General features: G+C 39.3%; 2 protein-coding genes across 3 annotated transcripts; one reads left to right on the forward strand and one right to left on the reverse strand.

The window, feature by feature from the left end:
* The first annotated feature begins 9277 nt into the window (after positions 1–9277).
* LOC116209790 (anthranilate phosphoribosyltransferase) lies at positions 9278–13679 on the forward strand. The gene is made up of 10 exons (XM_031543483.1): positions 9278–9740; positions 9842–10324; positions 10436–10593; positions 10835–10918; positions 11015–11067; positions 11431–11512; positions 12046–12153; positions 12380–12503; positions 12656–12741; positions 13155–13679. Exons 1-10 carry the CDS (start codon positions 9362–9364, stop codon positions 13386–13388), a joined length of 1791 nt encoding a protein of 596 aa, XP_031399343.1. The 5' UTR covers positions 9278–9361; the 3' UTR covers positions 13389–13679.
* Positions 13680–13827: 148 nt separating this feature from the next.
* LOC116209792 (ribose-phosphate pyrophosphokinase 4) lies at positions 13828–16844 on the reverse strand. 2 transcript variants are annotated; one of them, XM_031543489.1, is made up of 7 exons: positions 16405–16844; positions 15961–16057; positions 15542–15637; positions 15268–15336; positions 14977–15105; positions 14499–14598; positions 13828–14239 (listed from the first exon to the last, which is right to left on the reverse strand). In XM_031543489.1, the coding sequence occupies exons 1-7, from the start codon at positions 16794–16796 to the stop codon at positions 14106–14108; spliced, it is 1017 nt and encodes a 338-aa protein (XP_031399349.1). In that variant the 5' UTR covers positions 16797–16844; the 3' UTR covers positions 13828–14105. The 2 variants fall into 2 exon arrangements, with proteins under 2 accessions (XP_031399349.1, XP_031399348.1); XM_031543488.1 differs by having other exon boundaries at positions 15742–16057; positions 16405–16842.
* Positions 16845–17066: the final 222 nt, after the last annotated feature.

Genomic DNA, 17066 nt, shown 5'->3' on the forward strand with positions numbered 1-17066 from the left:
ATTATGGGAGTCCGATCAAGTATTTGTCAATTATCAGCAAAGATGAGCGGATTGTCTTGCGAACTTTATCCTCGTTTCCTTTCGAAATTCGTAGATTTAGTTCTGCAAGCTAGGCTTGATCTTCAACTATTTACGACGAGGGTTTTTAATGCTTCGCTATTATATTGCTCATCTTTTATTATAAATAATATCGCGCTTTGGCCTCGTATTGCATCCAAAGAATCTTATGGCTATTTCAGAATGCCTTCAATGATTTTTTTTATACTAAATTATAGAGTTTATGACCTACCTATATGTATTGGATATGACCTACATTATTATTATTATTATTATTATTATTAGCATTATTACTACTATTATTCTATTACTACTACTACTATTGTTTTTTTGAGATGCAATCAGTTATGCCCTTTATTTTTTTTCGGTGAGAACCCGATATTCGGAAACCCAATTGGATCTCGACTAATCTAGTAAAACTCTCACAATATGGATTTTCTGCATTCACAAGAACTCGAATCTAAGATTTTACTTAAGCGGAATAAACGTCGAGTCGCTTGAATCAATCTGTAATGGTAGTTATGCCCTTTGTTAATAACAAAACAATCCATATTCCATGAACAGAGCCCAAGAATGGGCCCTCACCCACAAAGACCCAACATCAAGGCCCACCCATACAAAACAATAGCCCACCCACCAATTGAAAACCTTCAAACCCCAATCAAAATGAAAATGAGAGGGCTACGATTATCAGTAAACTACAGAGAGACATAAAAGTTTTCCTCTACACCCCGGGCATGCACCAGCTGCTTTTGGCAACCATTGCTAACTTTCCTTTCAAGATTCTTGATGCCTAGTATCCTCCCTTGAACAGCATTACGAATAGAACTCTAAATCATATCAGGAGTAGATGAGAAAATATCGGGTGAGTAATATACAACCACTTGACTGTGTAAAACTTTATCACTGAATGATAAGTGTCCCATTGGACAACCCTCTCTTTTTCTTACTTTACATGTGTCATTCGGGGGTGGAATCTTACATAGTCACTCAACTGTGTATTACTCACCAAATATTTTCTCGGAGTATATGCTTAAGCATTATGAACCTTGTCATTTCTGGTAGATATAGGCATGCCAAGCCAACTTCAAAAGGATGACCTGAATAGATCTACCTTTGAGATGCTTAACAGCCCAAGAAAATTCAAAATCCCAGTCACCCTCATTCCTGTGAATATTATTCTTCTGCAGCACCTTCCCCCATATTTCCTACTTGCAGATGAAAAAAAGACGGTTCCTGCTTTCCTGTTCTTCACAGCAGAAACAACTTGTTGTGTCCATTCCAACTTCCCAATGAGCAACTCTATCGAGCGTGGCTAGTCTATTATTGATAACCAACCAACTGATAAAGCTACACCTTGGGATATATTCCTCCAAGCATAAGAGCATCCATTGGGGATATTTAGGTTCGAGAAGCTCCTGCCCTTGATAAGATATTCATTAACCCAGGCTATCCAAAGTGATCCAGCCTTATTGAAGAGCAACCGAACAAATTTCAGATTACAAGCTATGTTCCAAGTACTAAGATCCTCGACACCCAGCCCGCCTTCTCTTCTTGGTCTACAAACCATCTCCCAATTAACCTTAGCTCCTTTGGCATCACCACTTGTCCCTTTCCATAAAAAAGCCTGGCACTTTTATTCCACAGCCTTGATGACTTTCTTTGGCAATACAAACGCACTACACCAGAAATTTACCAAATAATGTATGACTGACTGCACCAGCATGCATAAGAGAGCTTTTTAAATGCCCAGCTGTCAATTCTGCATATTATCTTCTCAATAAGAGGCCTATGGTCTCTGTCAGTGAGCCTTCCAGGAATTAAAGGCACCCCTAGGTATCGAACAGGAAGTAATCCTCTCTTAAAGCCACTCAGCTGAACCATTTCTTGACTAACAGCTCGATCCATTCCTCCACAAAACAACTCTGTTTTCCTGGGATTCAGCTTAAGACCAGAAATGCTATAGAAAAACATGAAGATCTCAAGGACAGTCTTGAAAGAGTCAATATCACCTTTGAGGAAGATCATGAGGTCGTCTGCAAAGCCAAGATGGGTAAGCTTGACTTTCTTGCAAGTTGGATGATAGGATATTCTTCCTTGAGCAGCAGTTTTGTTGAATAGCATTGACAAAACCTCAATAGCCATCACAAAGAGGTATGGGGAGAGAGGGTCTCCCTGCCTTAAGCCTTTAGCACCCTTGAAGCATCCTTCCAAACCTCCATTGATGGATATAGAAAATTTGGGACCTGTAATGCATTCCTCAATCCATCTTGTGAATTGGGCAGGGACATCAATAGCTTTAAGGACATTAGTGATAAACTTCCAATTTACAGAATCGAAGGCTTTCATGATATCAGCCTTGATGACACGGCGAGGGCTGATATTATCATTTTGATATCCCTTTACAAGCTCATGAGCCATCAATATGTTCTCCCCTATACTTCTACCTTTACAAATGCACTTTGAATAGGAAAAATAAATTCGGGCAGAAAACTTTTGAGTCTATTGGCCAATATTACTACTATTGTTACTATTATTACTATTATTATTACTATTATTGTTACTATTATTACTGTTATTACTATTACTATCATTATTATTACTGTTACCATCACTATTATTATTACTATTATCATTACTAATGTTATTATAATTATTATTACTACTACTATTTATCATCATCATCATCATCTATGTAAAGTGGAAGAATTTCGAAAGTTTTAACGAAGGGTACGTTTACGTTCGATTTTCATATTCTTGCAAATGGATTTGATTTTTTCAATAAAAAAAATTGACATATAAAACAACAACAACAACAACAACAACAACAACAACAACAACAACAACAACAATAATAATAATAATAATAATAATAATATTATTATTATTATTATTATTATTATATATACAATTTACTAAACCATAACGATAAAGTTTACTTAGCAACGAAGCAAGTTTTGCTTAGCTACGAAGAAAGTAAAAATAAAGTCTAATTTGGCTTGTAGAATTAATGAGGGGTGAACATTTTGTCTATTATAATTCAATCATATATCGCAGTGGAAAAAAAATTTTAATAGGAAGTACTAATCCTAAATTTCAAATGAGACAATTAAATAAAATATATATAATATTAAACATAACATAAAGTAAATATTATAAGCATTAAAAAATTTAAATAAAAAATAAAACTCTTTCACAAAAACAAAATAACAAAAAAATAAAAAATTGTTTTAAATAGACAAATAAAATTAAAATCAAAATATTAAAATAAAATATATTAAAAAATTAAACTGTCAGAACTGAAATTACAAATAATGAAATTAAAGAGAAAAAGGTGATCATAAAAGTGCTAGGGACGCTCCTGTCAACTACCATTTCAATATGAGCCACTTTAGCAAAATTTCAGTTAACTCGAAAGTAATTCTTTGTCTAATATGTATAAAAATTATTGCAATTTTATTTTTCATACCAAAGTGTTACCTTTTTTATCAAATATCATAATGTTACTTTAATAAAAGATTGTATTAACTTCATTACCATTCTAAATATTAATATATATATTTAAGTGAGGTTGTAATGATGACAAGGAAAAAGACATGTGTGAGAATTTATTATTAAATAGGAGAAAAAAAGAAAATAATAATAATTATAATGTTGAATTGATGGAAGAATGAAGGGGAATGAGGAATTTATTATTAAAAATTAATTGTAATAATAATTAAGAAAAAATATGTGTGAGAATTTATTATAAAATAAGAAAAAACGACAAGATAGTAATGATTATGTTATTAAATTTGAAAAAATAATGGAGTGTAATGGCGTTGCTATGGAGTTAAATTCCATTACCAAACGGTTGGATTTTTGAGTTCTCTAACAGGTTTAACGAATTACAAAAAATTGTTGGACCAATAATTTATATTTCAAACTAATATATTATCAATAGTTTATATCTGAACCAATATTTACTTGATTGGGAAAATATACTTGATATTTGTATTCCTAAAGATTTTGATTGGATAAAGTTTCTCACTGGACTTGGTGGAGAATTGGTTTTGATCTTTCTAGGATACTACGTAAGATTTTGTACAACGCTTTACAAATCAAATGTATCGCACATAAATTTTGATTAGTCCAACTCTCAAAAAAGAGTTGCTTCTAAAAAAATACGTTATCATTAAGCACGAGTGCGAATTCTTCAATTTTCCTTTTCTTTTTTGTCACTTATTTATAACGGATAATTTTAGAACTTCCAGATTCATAAATGAAGCTTTGTGATGCAACCACAAAGTGAGAATATGAGAAAATTATGTTGTGGAGTACTTTTCTCATCATACTCTCCAATTTTTATATATATGATATATATATATATACATATATTATATTAAGATATAGATTTAATTTATTCAAATCGGTTTTTTTTATATTATTATTATCATTATTATTATTATTACTACTAGAAATGGAAATGACGACGTCCTTAATTGCAAGACTACAAGCTAAGCTACGTTCTCCTATTTGCTTGTGTACTAAGCTCATGCTCATGCGCCTCCATAGCGACCAAAATCCACTGCCGCCGCAGCCCCTGAGTGAGGCACTTGTGTTGGTCCCCGATTTTGGCGTTTTAATATTGTTCCTCGCAATGTTTATGTGTTTCCAGTGCTTGGTCGATGACGATCTGCCCTGGAATCACGACCCTGAACGCGCTGCTGACTCACGATCGACCACGAGTTCTCCTCATCTGACTAACAGGACAGGAGTAAGCAATTCTCTGCCAGTGACGGTAGAAAGGATTAGAGTTATCGCACCTCCTCCTCCTCCTCCCCCCTCGATGGGCCCCCATCGCCGACAACTGATCCTCTGCCCCTGCCACCGAAGGAGGTTGTAACCTTTATGGAGTGCCACAGCAAGATTGCCTGCTACGGTAAGGAAAGCGCGTCGATGGAAATAAGCTGCAGCAAGTGCGCCATATGCTTGGATGATTTCATGGGAGGCGATCAGTGCCGGGTGCTTGCACACTGCAGGCACGCCTTCCACCGAGCCTGCGTAGAGAAGTGGCTGCTGCTGAGTGATCTGCATTGTCCAATTTGCCGCCGGCACTTCCCTAGACGTCAGGTTGAGCTCCAGGAGTACACTGCCAGGGACGAGAACGTGGTATTATTTTAGATATATATATTCATATTGGAGATCTATTGCTCTTATTGTTATTAGGAAACATTATATATGTCCTATACTTGGTCGGTTTAAATTTTGAATATTTCGGTAAGACCCTTTCCGTGGTTGCTTCGACCCTTTCCATGGCAGGCCATGTCACCCTCGTGGTATTATACAATGCAAGTTATGCAGTTGCCCGCGAGTGAGCTTCATAAACTTTGCAGAGACTTCATATGGGATCATGTTTTGGACCGTCACATGATTCATCTCGTCGGATGGGATACTGTTACAAGACCGAGAAATCTTGGAGGGTTGGGTATTCTAAGGTTCAGGGAGTTCAATACAGCGCTTCTGGGTAAATTGGGATGGGGTTTACTGACCCGACCCTCTTCCATTTGATCCCAGGTATTACGATACAAGTATGTTAATGGGGAAGGCCGTGATCATTCTTTAATTGTTCGTTCTACTGATTCTTGGTTGTGGAAGACGATTGCCCGCGCTTGGAACGAAGTCTTCCATGGGGTTGGGTGGATAACCGGCGATGAGAGTCGAGCACGATTCTGGGAAGATCAGTGGATACCAGGACACGATCCGCTTGTGAATACCGTCCTTAACATCCAGGCCGATTCTCGGGAACGAGTGGTGCGTGATTTTGTGGCTGATAATGGGAACTGGCATTTGATGTGCCTAATGATGTGCTTCAGATTGCAGCCCAACATGTATTCGAATTTTCGAGTCCAAAAGCGTATTCTAGAAGACTCAAGAACAAGAATTTGGCTTAATTAGATATTAAGTTTCCTATATTACTATGATATAGTTTCCCTTAATTACATATTAAGTTTCCTATAACTATGATATAGTTTCCCTTAATTAGATATTATTTCCTATATAGCTTGAGTTAGTAATCTTAAGTTTCTTATTTTAGATTGTTTTCTTATTATATTTTAGGAAAGTAATCTGAAAAATATTAGATGCTAGTTTCCTATTCTAGAGTCAAGAGGGGTGTCTTTCCTCTATATAAATATGCACCTATTGTAAGAGGCGAAAGAGACGACTTTGATGAATTTTTGAATGAAATTGCTTAGAGTGTTTCTTATCTTTTCTTATCTAAACAAGTTCATTGTTTAGTGGCGAAAACCCCGATTCTTATCGTTCATCCTTGAGCGTGGCGAATCAAAACGACTTTTCTTACTTGTGGCGAGTCATCTTATCGAGTGAGTTTAGTTGGTTCTACCCTCCACCCTTCTTTCTTACCCAGTTCTAGTTCGTGATCCTATCATTTGGTATCACAGCTTAAGGTTCTGTTCTTGTTGGCCGAGTGAAACACGTGAAGGAGTGTATACACGAGTGTTTAGTGAGGAATTATTCTGGGAAACACAATGGATGAGGAAAACGTTCATCAGGTTCCGAGGGGACTCACACTCGAGCAAGCCCAGTTCCTTGGGCTTCAGCGGGGGCAAGAGGAGCTCTCTGCACGGCTCGATGTGGTGATCCAGGCTCTTGATCAAATGGCTGTGGCGCCTGCTCCTCTGCAACGTGCACATCGAGTTCCGAGACGGAATGTTCGAGTGGAAGATGAAGCTGACTTGGAGGATGAACTTCCTGAAGAAGAAGAGCAGCCGGTTCCACGAAGGCAGCAAAGGGGAGTCGGTAACAATCTCAAGTTAAAGATTTCGCAATTCAAAGGCACGAGTTCCCCTGAAGAGTACCTCGAGTGGGTCCTGCGCGTCGATAAGGTGTTCGAATGTTATGAGTACTCCGAAGCCCAGAAGTGCCAACTTGCTGCCCTCGAGTTCACCGATTATGCGAATCTGTGGTGGGAAAACTTGAAGGCGCAGCGAAGAAGAGATAGGGAAGATGGGATTCGTAGTTGGCGGGAGATGAAGCACATCAGCATTAGGAGAGTTTTGCACACCTTCTCGATCATTCGTCCCTCCTTCGTATCGCAGGTGCTGGTCTCCCCCAATCTAATGCTTGTTGTGGCTCAATTTTTCCGACACTTTCTTCTTTGGGAGATTATACTGTCTTCTCAGCCTATGATATGATCACGGGGATTTTCTCATCAGCCTATGGATCCCATATGGAAAACTATCTGGCAATGGCCTGGACCTCAACGAGTCCGTCAATTCATGTGGCTTGTTGCACATGACCGACTCCTCACCAATGCATATTGTGTCTCTCTCCCTCCTATTTCTTCTCTCTCACTCTCATCCCCATTTTCCATCTCTTCCCTTTACTCTCCCTTGGGTTTGAATAAATTAATAACATTGTCGTAAATTTTTCCTCTTTGTTATTACTATAATTTAAAATTTAATTACTCTTAATTAAATGCTTTTTAATCCCTATAAAGAAAATGATAAATTTCACATATAAGACGTAACGCAAAAGCATGCTAATTTACACGTCAAATGACATTATTTGACATCGTGAATCTTTCTCTAGTTATTACTATATTGAAGAAGGGTGTAGTGAAGTAACATGTGCTTTTTCAAAGTATTAATAACAATCACTAAAGTAAGGTTATAATAGTAAAAACCAAAAATAAATAAACAATTATGGTTGAAAGCGGGAGATGATCATAACACCAAACTTTTCCGTGCAAAGATAGTTATCCCCAAGCACCTTAAGACAGGGCCGTTTGATTTCGCAATCTGATTTTAAGATTTTAACTCTACTTACTACACAATAAAAGTCAACAACACAATTATTATTTTTAAATTTTTTTCAATTTTTTTAACCATTCAATTCAATTTTTAATAATAAATTCTCTCAATTATTCCTTACTTTTTCCACAATTCAACAATACAATCATTACTTTTTTTACTTTTTCACTTTTTTTCATAATTCAACATTACAATCATTATAAACAAAATAAAATCAAAATTCAACTTAACTCAACTCTAAAACCAAACACACTAACAATAGAAGAAAACTAAGGGATAATGTTTTCCCTTCAAATCCCTCGTTTTCCCTCCACACTCCCTCAAATAGATCCACCAAACAAGGAAAACACTCTTCCTTCAAATCCTCTCCCTCTATATCCAACTCCCAAACACACCCTTACTCAAGAACTCAATCAATGGAAATCAATGAATTCCTAAGTGATGTCAATGGAGCTGAGGAAAGAAAGAGAGGGCGGAGGAGTGTACAGAACTCACAAACTTGGCAAACTGATTAGGGTTTGTTCATTTAGGATTTTTTTAAGAAGAATTTCGAGTCATTTCGGGTACCTGACTGGTTGATCAAGTCGGTTTGACTTTTGAACCGAGAACCAATAAGGGTGGTACAACCCGCCCCGAATTTGATAATGGATTTTCATGGTCGAGCCTAATCGGACCGATTTGGTTTTGCTTACACCCCAACTTATTAATATGTTCATCAAATCTTGCCCGTGCATTGCATGTGCCTTTCATGTAGTTTATATAGTTTCTGACTACCTTCTCCACCTCTTCTCCTATAATCTCTCTCTCCCTCCTATTTCTTCTCTCTCACTCTTATCTCCATTTTCCATCTCTCTTCCCTTTACTTGTAAGTGAAATTTCTTTATTAATTAATTTTTAATTAAATTCATATTGGTTAATTAATTTGAAAAAAATCATAGCATTATTGATAATCTACACTAAAATCTTCTTTTACCCAAAGTTATATTATTAATTTTAAAATTAGCAATCAACAATCCGAGTTCATATTTTAACTTTAATTTTAATTTTAACTCAACACACTACACAACAAAAACACACATTTCCCAAGTCAAAAATTTTAACTTTAACTTTAACTCAATACACTACACAACAAAAACACACGTTTCCCAAGTCAAATTTATAATCACATCTCATTTGTCATTTTCCACAATCAAAATCAAAATCAAAATCATAATTACTTTAACTCTGAATCCAAACACACCCATAAATACTGGGCTTAGCGCGGGTATGTACCGAGGTAATCACAATTTACTGAAGTCCATCCGAAATGGGCCACCTAAAATCTCAGAGGGCATGCAGGCCCAGCCCAATGGGCCTCGAAATAAAATAAAATAAAATAAAATAATATTTTCCTTTCCGTCATCTCTCTCACGCTGACCGGCTCAGAGCTCCCTCTTTTTCAAGGGACCGCCCGAAGCTCAATCCTCGTCTCTGCAAGCTAAAGAACCGCCATGAAAGCTCTCCTCAACCCTCAATACTCTCTCCTGTCAACCTCTCCGGCTCACTTCTCCCGGCGTCGGAACCTCACGCGCTCACGTACCTCGGCATGCATCGGTACCCCGGTATATCACCCAGGCCGTCTGGTTCGGCGGATGCATCCGTTGACCGTGAGGGCGGCTGCTCTGGACTCGGCGCTGGTCGATCAGCTCGGGCTCTCCGACGCTGAGATCATAAATCCTTCTGTTTCTTCATCGTATAGGAGCAGCAAACTGCGGAAGCCGAATCAGACGGTGCTGGATGCTCAGGCTAGGGTATGCACCGGCCCTACCCAGACCAGGCCGCTCTCCGAGGAGCAGGCCTTTAAGGTTCTGGACACGATACTAAGATCTGGTGAGGGAATTTCACGTTGTTGTGATTTGGTGCGTCCGTCAAGTCTCTTCCTTTTTCATCACTGTCATTGAAAGTGGTTTTATCTGGTGCTTGATCAATAGCTAATGGGGAGCTTGGGAATGAGGAGCAAGTATCGAAAGCTCAAATGGGTGCTTTCTTCGCTGCGATGACAATCCGGGCGAATGCTTTCCCGGAAGCAACTCAGTGGAGTGAAGGGGAAAGGCATGCCATGAACACATTCTGGCCTCTCTTAGTTCGGGCGCTGCCGCCCGATGTGATATTTTTGGCTGATCCTGAGGGCTCGATAATGGGGGCAGGGAGTTCGATCGGGCCAATGTACACTGGCAATGGTACTAGTGAAATGAGATTGGTTGGTGCATTAAGGGAAATTTTAGCTGGGGGCCATCTTGGATATGAGGAAGTCCAAGGTGTCCTGAAAGATGTTCTTCCCCTAGAAGCTGAAGATCCGATATCTGCTGGAGTAAGTCAGTCATTGCTTTCGGCATTTTTAATAGGTCAACGTATGAACAGGGAAACAGACCGTGAGTTAAAAGCATACTGCCTTGCATTTGATGATGAACTGGGTACATAATTTAATTTGTTCTGATTTGTCAATTGATATTGACATCCTTTTACATGGATGTTTCAAAATTAATACTGTCTTGTGGTTGATGTATCCAGTCACTGATTGGCAGGTCCTCCTCCTGTAGCTGATGTTAGATCTTTGACTCATTACGGGGAACCCTATGATGGAAACACTAGATATTTCAGGAGCACGTTATTTGTTGCTGCAGTTAGATCTTGTTATGGTGAATCCAGCCTGCTCCATGGTGTGGAATGGATGCCACCCAAGGTGAGGTTTCGGGAAATTATTCATCTTGTTATGAACTTTGTTTTTCATCGCTGGCCATTTATATAATCTCAGAATTGTTGTTAGAATAGATTATGACATAATGAAAGCTTCTTGATAAAACTATCGCACAATTTGTTCCCATATAGTTCTTCAGTTATACAACTGTATATGTCAGTGCTTTTATGTGGTAATTCTGACTTTATACTGCCAAGAGTCACTCCAAGTTTCTTTGCATCTTTAGGGAGGTGTGACTGAAGAGCAAATGTTGAGGTTCATGGGGGCAAATACAAGGCTATCTGTCTCGCAGGCAAAAGAACTTCTCGAGGTCAATGGTGTTTCTCGTATTAAAATTCCCCGAGGGCATTACTATTCATCTGCATTTGTTTTGTTATGTTGAAACTCACTTTATATCATTTTTCAGGCTGACGAAGTTGGTTTTGCATACGTAAGTCAGCGTGAAGCTCGCCCATCTCTGTATGTGTCCTGTTTCTTGTTTTCTATTCATTTACATGTTCGTTATTCTTTCAATTGTGAGAAATGGATGCTTTCTTTTTTCTTTCTTGCTATTTTGATGCAAGTATTGTCCTAATAAAGGAAAAAAATAATGAGTTAAAGCAGTAAAAGTAATATTTTCTATTCGAATATCTAAAAGATAACTGTTAGTGAAAGTGTTGCATCCCCACATAAAAGTTACCGCAATGATGAAATATTCATTTTACCCATTCATAATGGTATTAGCACATCATCAATTGTTTGTTATGTTTATAACTTTTTTAGCGGTCATTCACAATGAGAAAACCTCTGAACAGTATTCTCACATTTGACTGTGATTTACAGATATTCGCTGATTGGTTTGAGAGAGCATATTAAAAAGCGTCCTCCTCTGGCAACTACTGAAAAGGTTCAGCAACTTGTTCGGGTGAGGCATTAAAGTTCCTGCTTTTTTTTTTTTTTGACAAAAGAATTATTATAGCCACTTGCTTTCTTGTCTAAACTGCTTGAGGCTACATGAAGCGATCTGTTCAGAGCCAGAACTCAATTGGGACAAATGCTTTTCCATACCCTCTTGTTAGATTGGACAATGTTTTTTAATTAATAACCCAACTTTACTCAACTTAACTCTATTCTTCTCCAATTTTAATAATATAATCATTACTATTTTGTCTTATTTATTTATTTAATAATAATTTCTCACTCATACTTTTTCCTAACTTTTTCTATAATCAATTTTTTAATAATAAATTTTCTATCTACTTTCACATCTATATATACATACATATATATTATCATACATTAATAAATTTGTCAACACTTGCAATCATTACACAAAATCAAATTGAGTTGGATCGCTAATCCAGCTCGAAAACCAAACGCTAGGTAAATAATTTGCTATTTACTGTTTAACATTATCATACTTAAACTTGAAGTGCATTTAATTTATATTCGCAACAGGCTAGGGGAAGGGAAGCAATCGTTACTGGATTTTATCATGAAGGCTACGAGGAACCCATGTTGATGCTTATGAAAAGAAGAGGCGTTTATTCTGGATTAGTGGTCAAGGTCAGAGAGGCAATTCTTTTTCTTCTTTCCTATTTTCCCTCTTCCCAGCAAAAGTTTTGTGAACTGTAGCTGTAGGTGTAGGACTAGAAATTGTGTATCAGAGGAACACTATGAAAATATGAGATGTGAATAAGCACTTTATCCGGATAAGACTGGTTTAGGCAAGGAACTGCTTTTCTTTTGGGGGTGAACTTTTTGAAATGAAATTGGACTGCTTTTCTTGTAGGGGGAGGAAGGAGCCCTGTCCATGACAACTAGAGTTCGCTCGGGAAATGTCTCTAAGGGACTCCCAGTGAACTACTGCTCAGGGTTCCGTTCAGTGAGCACAGTGTCTGCTATTGAACTAGATGGTTTGTTCTACTATATACTCCTCATTTTGATCCTGTCGTATATTGTTATGTCAAATTACAATTCTCATCATTCAGCAACGATGTCCATTAGGTAGAAGTAGCAACAAGATTTTTGCTGATTAACAATAACTTGTGCTTATTTGCAATTCCAGGTGTTTCTAGGCAGAACTTCAGTCTTGAGGTTAATGCTAAAGATTATGGTTTTGAGCCTACGGAAACACCGAGAACTGATAGATCGGTAGAGTTTCTCAGACCTGCTCTGATTTCCTATATATTGCTAGAATTATATATATATATATATAGGTTCGTGACATTGAACTTGAAAAGTGACTGGATAGAGTGGGAGTACATTACAAGGAATTTGTAGACATTACGATGAAGTCTCTTGAATTCATGACAACATGAGCTGATATATGAAGCTATAATTATTTTAGTTCTTTCCAATCTTTTTCTTTTAACGGGACTTCGAAGGAAAAAGGTGCTTTTTCTCATGGATCATGACATTGCCACTTGGCCAAGAAAGAAAAGTTGTTACCATTGTCCCTTTGGAGATAATGGTGCTACTAAATGCATCTTTGGCGAAAAATCTTACCGGACCAAACCCCACCATTACTGATTTTCGAACTCAAAAATCTTGGTGTGCGGACGCAGGTCTCGAAGAACATAGAGTTGGGATTGGCAGCTCTTCGTGGCCAAAAAGGCCCAGCATATGACCGGATTGTCTTAAATGCTGGGATGGTTGACCACTTGCTGGGATGCGAGGGTGCTGAAGATGTCTCTGCTGCTTTCGACCGGGCGAGAGAGGCCATCAACAGCGGCAGAGCCCTCAAGAGACTCTTAACCTATATCAAGATCTCTCAGAAGCTGAAGCAAGATAGGAATTAGCCAATTCAGCAAAAAAAAAGATAGGAATTAGCCAGAATTGCTTCCAGGTTTTGGTCCTTTTTGTTGAGGAATGTGCAATAAATTACAGGTCGAAAGGTATTTGACTTTCTGTTTCCTGGCCCCCCTTTTGCTCAGGGAATCAAATTGTTTCATATTCCCCCCCGCCTTCTTCTCTCCAACTTATCGACAGAATGTTGTATTGTTTGTATCCCTGTTCATACGAACGTTATTGTTACTCAACATTGTTAGTTAGAAGAGAAAAGTACAAGACATTCGGGAGAGTTCGAATTAGCCTTGATATTGTTGTCTGTTTCTGTTGCCACAAATATTTGTTGCAATAGAAGCTCAGTCTTCTCGTGATTTGACTATGATTTTCTCATACATCTGCGTGAGGAAGAGACTGGCTTTTGCACCTTTGAGCTGGGAAAGCCATTGCGATAAAGAAGCTCGGGTAGTTTATCGAGACTGCATCATTTTCCTAAAAGCCTGTGGATTCCGAGATAATCTTCTTATGAACTAGGATGACTGTTCCTTCTCCATCTAGCTGTGCAAAAATTTACATGACTGAACCAAGATAACAAATAAATAGGCACACCAATCAAACTAAGCCTTTCTGCTGCAACTCGGACATTCTCGGTCTTGACAGGACTAGGTTCATTTTTCCTCTCAAATGACTACGGAGGCATTAGCCGGGGATCCAAGCCTCCAACTCTGCTCTTATATTAGGAGGCTGGCTGCTATGGAATTAGCAAGGCTGAGTACTTCGAATGGAGGTTTGTTCATTACTTCGTTCACTGTCTGAGGACAGGAGTCCGTGATCCAAAAGTAGGTCATACCATCCTCGGGATTCCCTGCATGAATTTAACATTGTCAGATTGAAACCAATACTTGCAGCCTCATCCCAATATTTTCAGGCTATTTCCGGAAAACAAGCATGTGATGTGGGGTAGTTACACAGAAATATTGCATAAGGCCACAGAAGTGACATCCTACAGGGCTATGGTAAACAGTATTGTGGCCGCCCCAGCTTCTCGTGAACTCTTATTATGGAATGAGATGGAAACGTTGTCGTATTCCAGAGATGTACAAGGTTAACTACATGAGTATTACCTCCATTGTCATGTTTAAAACGTTCCCATGACTTGTGAGGAAAAATCCCATGTGTCACGTAGGCACTAATTTTTGCTGCTCCGTGTGCAGCCAAAACTTTCTGAAATAATTGGACAAGTACAAGGTCAACAACAGCTTTTGACAAGATAACAAAGAGCACAAACATTCCGCATCAAAACTATGTGCATGCAGAAGCAGTAAGCTGACAGAGCTGAAGGACGTATTGTATCGTACGGAGAACTTAAAGGGACTATTCCCCCTTTGCATATGGTATCAACAGCATCTCACACTATTATATCGCTCTTGTCGATGACATACAGGGGCAACATGTGTCGGCCCAGATTCCACAAGATGTATCTAACTAGAGTTTCTGTCAGAGTGCCACCTGAGCTGTAGTTTTCTAGTAACTACTGGGGGCAGAATGAGTGTGGCTGACTAATCCATAAGCACAGGTAAGATGGAAAGTGGATCGGCTTACCTGGCATTCTATTAGAGTGCCACCTGATTGGACCAGATCATCAACTATAACAACATGCCTTCCTTTGGGATCCCCCTCCTTAAGGCGCACAATGCGTTGATTACCTTCCCGAACTTTAGCGCAAACAATCTACAAGGACGCGATGGGACAGGTTATGCAGCAGCAAGGACAATACAAAAGCAAGAATGTCTGATCTTTGCTGATAGGCATAGACTTCATCTGACAGAACGCCAGATTATAACTATACTAGAGAACCAAAAATTTGACAAGTAAAAAGAAAATTAGACATACCGTTGGAAAATGCTGTAGTTGATTGTGAAAACGTTTCCATGCACCATCATCAGGAAAGGCAATAGATATCTGAGCATGGACAGTCCACACAGTTTGTTACGAAGAATTCCAGCTTGAGAAGCCAATGCATTACATCACATATAGAACCTCTTCAATTAGCAGAATCATTTTGACTAGGAACATAAACAATGTAGAGGTAGGTTACTAGTATTACTATTATCAGTATCACTTAAAATCATGAGCCAAACAATAATACCAAATCACAGTATCTTACATTGTCAGAATCAGGGAGCTGCTGGAGTCTATTTTTAAGCAAGGGTATCCCACTCTCGAAGCATGGCAAAATGTTGTCACCGAAGTAGAATCTCTCCTGTGAACCACAGACAAGTAGGGAAGTAATCATTTCAGGTACATATATATGTATACGCTACACAGACACGGAGAAAGCACAAGTTCGATAATATAAGCATGAACCTGCAAGGCATGGATATCAAAGGTAACTAAACTAGTAGGCCCTCCTCTAGATATTGGAACGTTCGACAATATCCTTGCTAGTGTAAAAGCTGTTGCTACATCTCCCTCGTCCTCCATACGCTCAGAAGTGCCCGTGGGGAAAAACGGAAGCACGAGCGTGAATGAAGACACAAATAACTTTGGTAATGCATAGATGATAGAGAGCTGCTCAAAGATCACCCTCGGGGAGCTAAACGATGCCAGAAAAGCGACATGCTGCCCTCGAATCCCCTGAGCGTTGGGTATGAACAAGTTGGGGAATCCATCATCAAATGTCCTGTAAAGTGCCATCAGCAGAATACAATTAGCACTCCATCACATGAAAAAGGGACGGCATTGTCGGACATTCAGAGACGGCTAAGTAATCTCGTTTCTCGACAAGTGATCGTAAAATCACGAAGGTACATAGAAGTGTATCTGCAGAGAAGATCGGAAAATGGAAATCGTGACAAAATTTTGTTCAATTACGTCCATACCGAAAGAACTGCATTGATGATTCATCAGCCGCGATCAATCAAATCATTTGCACTCACTAAAACCATGGAAGCACGCTCACGCACACGGATCAAGAAATGTCGCGAAATGCCGTTAGAACTAGTGATAGGAAACGGAACAAGAGAGAACCTCCAGTTGATGCTGCGGAGCTCAATGTAGTCCGACTGAGCGGCGACTCTCTCGGCGAGCGGCTTGGTCTCGGCGCAGTAGAAGAGACAGACCTTCTTGGCTCCCTTCGCGGCGGAATCCAGCCCGGCGCTCGCAGCCATTGGGATCGAAGCAGCAGAAGACGACCCGTGGATGACGTGGATAGGATCAACGCTGGGGAAATAGTCGACGGTTATCCAGTTCTGCGAGTCATCGAAGCTCCGGAGCTGGGACCTGCATGCGAGGCGGAGGCAGCCGGAGGGAGGAGGGCTATGGAGGGATGGAATCTTGGAGAAGAGGAGGTTCGATGGGGTTCTGAGGGAGGCGGAGGAGCGGGTTCCGAGAGAGGAGGGCGGAGGTGCCGCCGCCGCCATGCGTAATCAGTTGCGGGGCTCTGACCAGTCTACGCGCCGACGGTTTCGTGCTGCGATGTCAGTGGGCATTTTTGTCCTCTTGATAGGAATGCTGTGTGGTCCGGGCGCACCACGTCAGATGTAGTAAGATGACTAGAAGCTTGCCAATCATCTTGTTTTCCACGTGTTACTATGAATTTTTTCGACTGCGCAAGTAGAACGGATTTTGACCGGACTAAGGTGTTTGGTTCGAGAATTGACAGCCTCAGGATGGTTGGTTCGAGAATTGTT

Source organism: Punica granatum, chromosome 6 (assembly GCF_007655135.1).
Source record: "Punica granatum isolate Tunisia-2019 chromosome 6, ASM765513v2, whole genome shotgun sequence".
NCBI classification, from domain to species: domain Eukaryota; kingdom Viridiplantae; phylum Streptophyta; class Magnoliopsida; order Myrtales; family Lythraceae; genus Punica; species Punica granatum.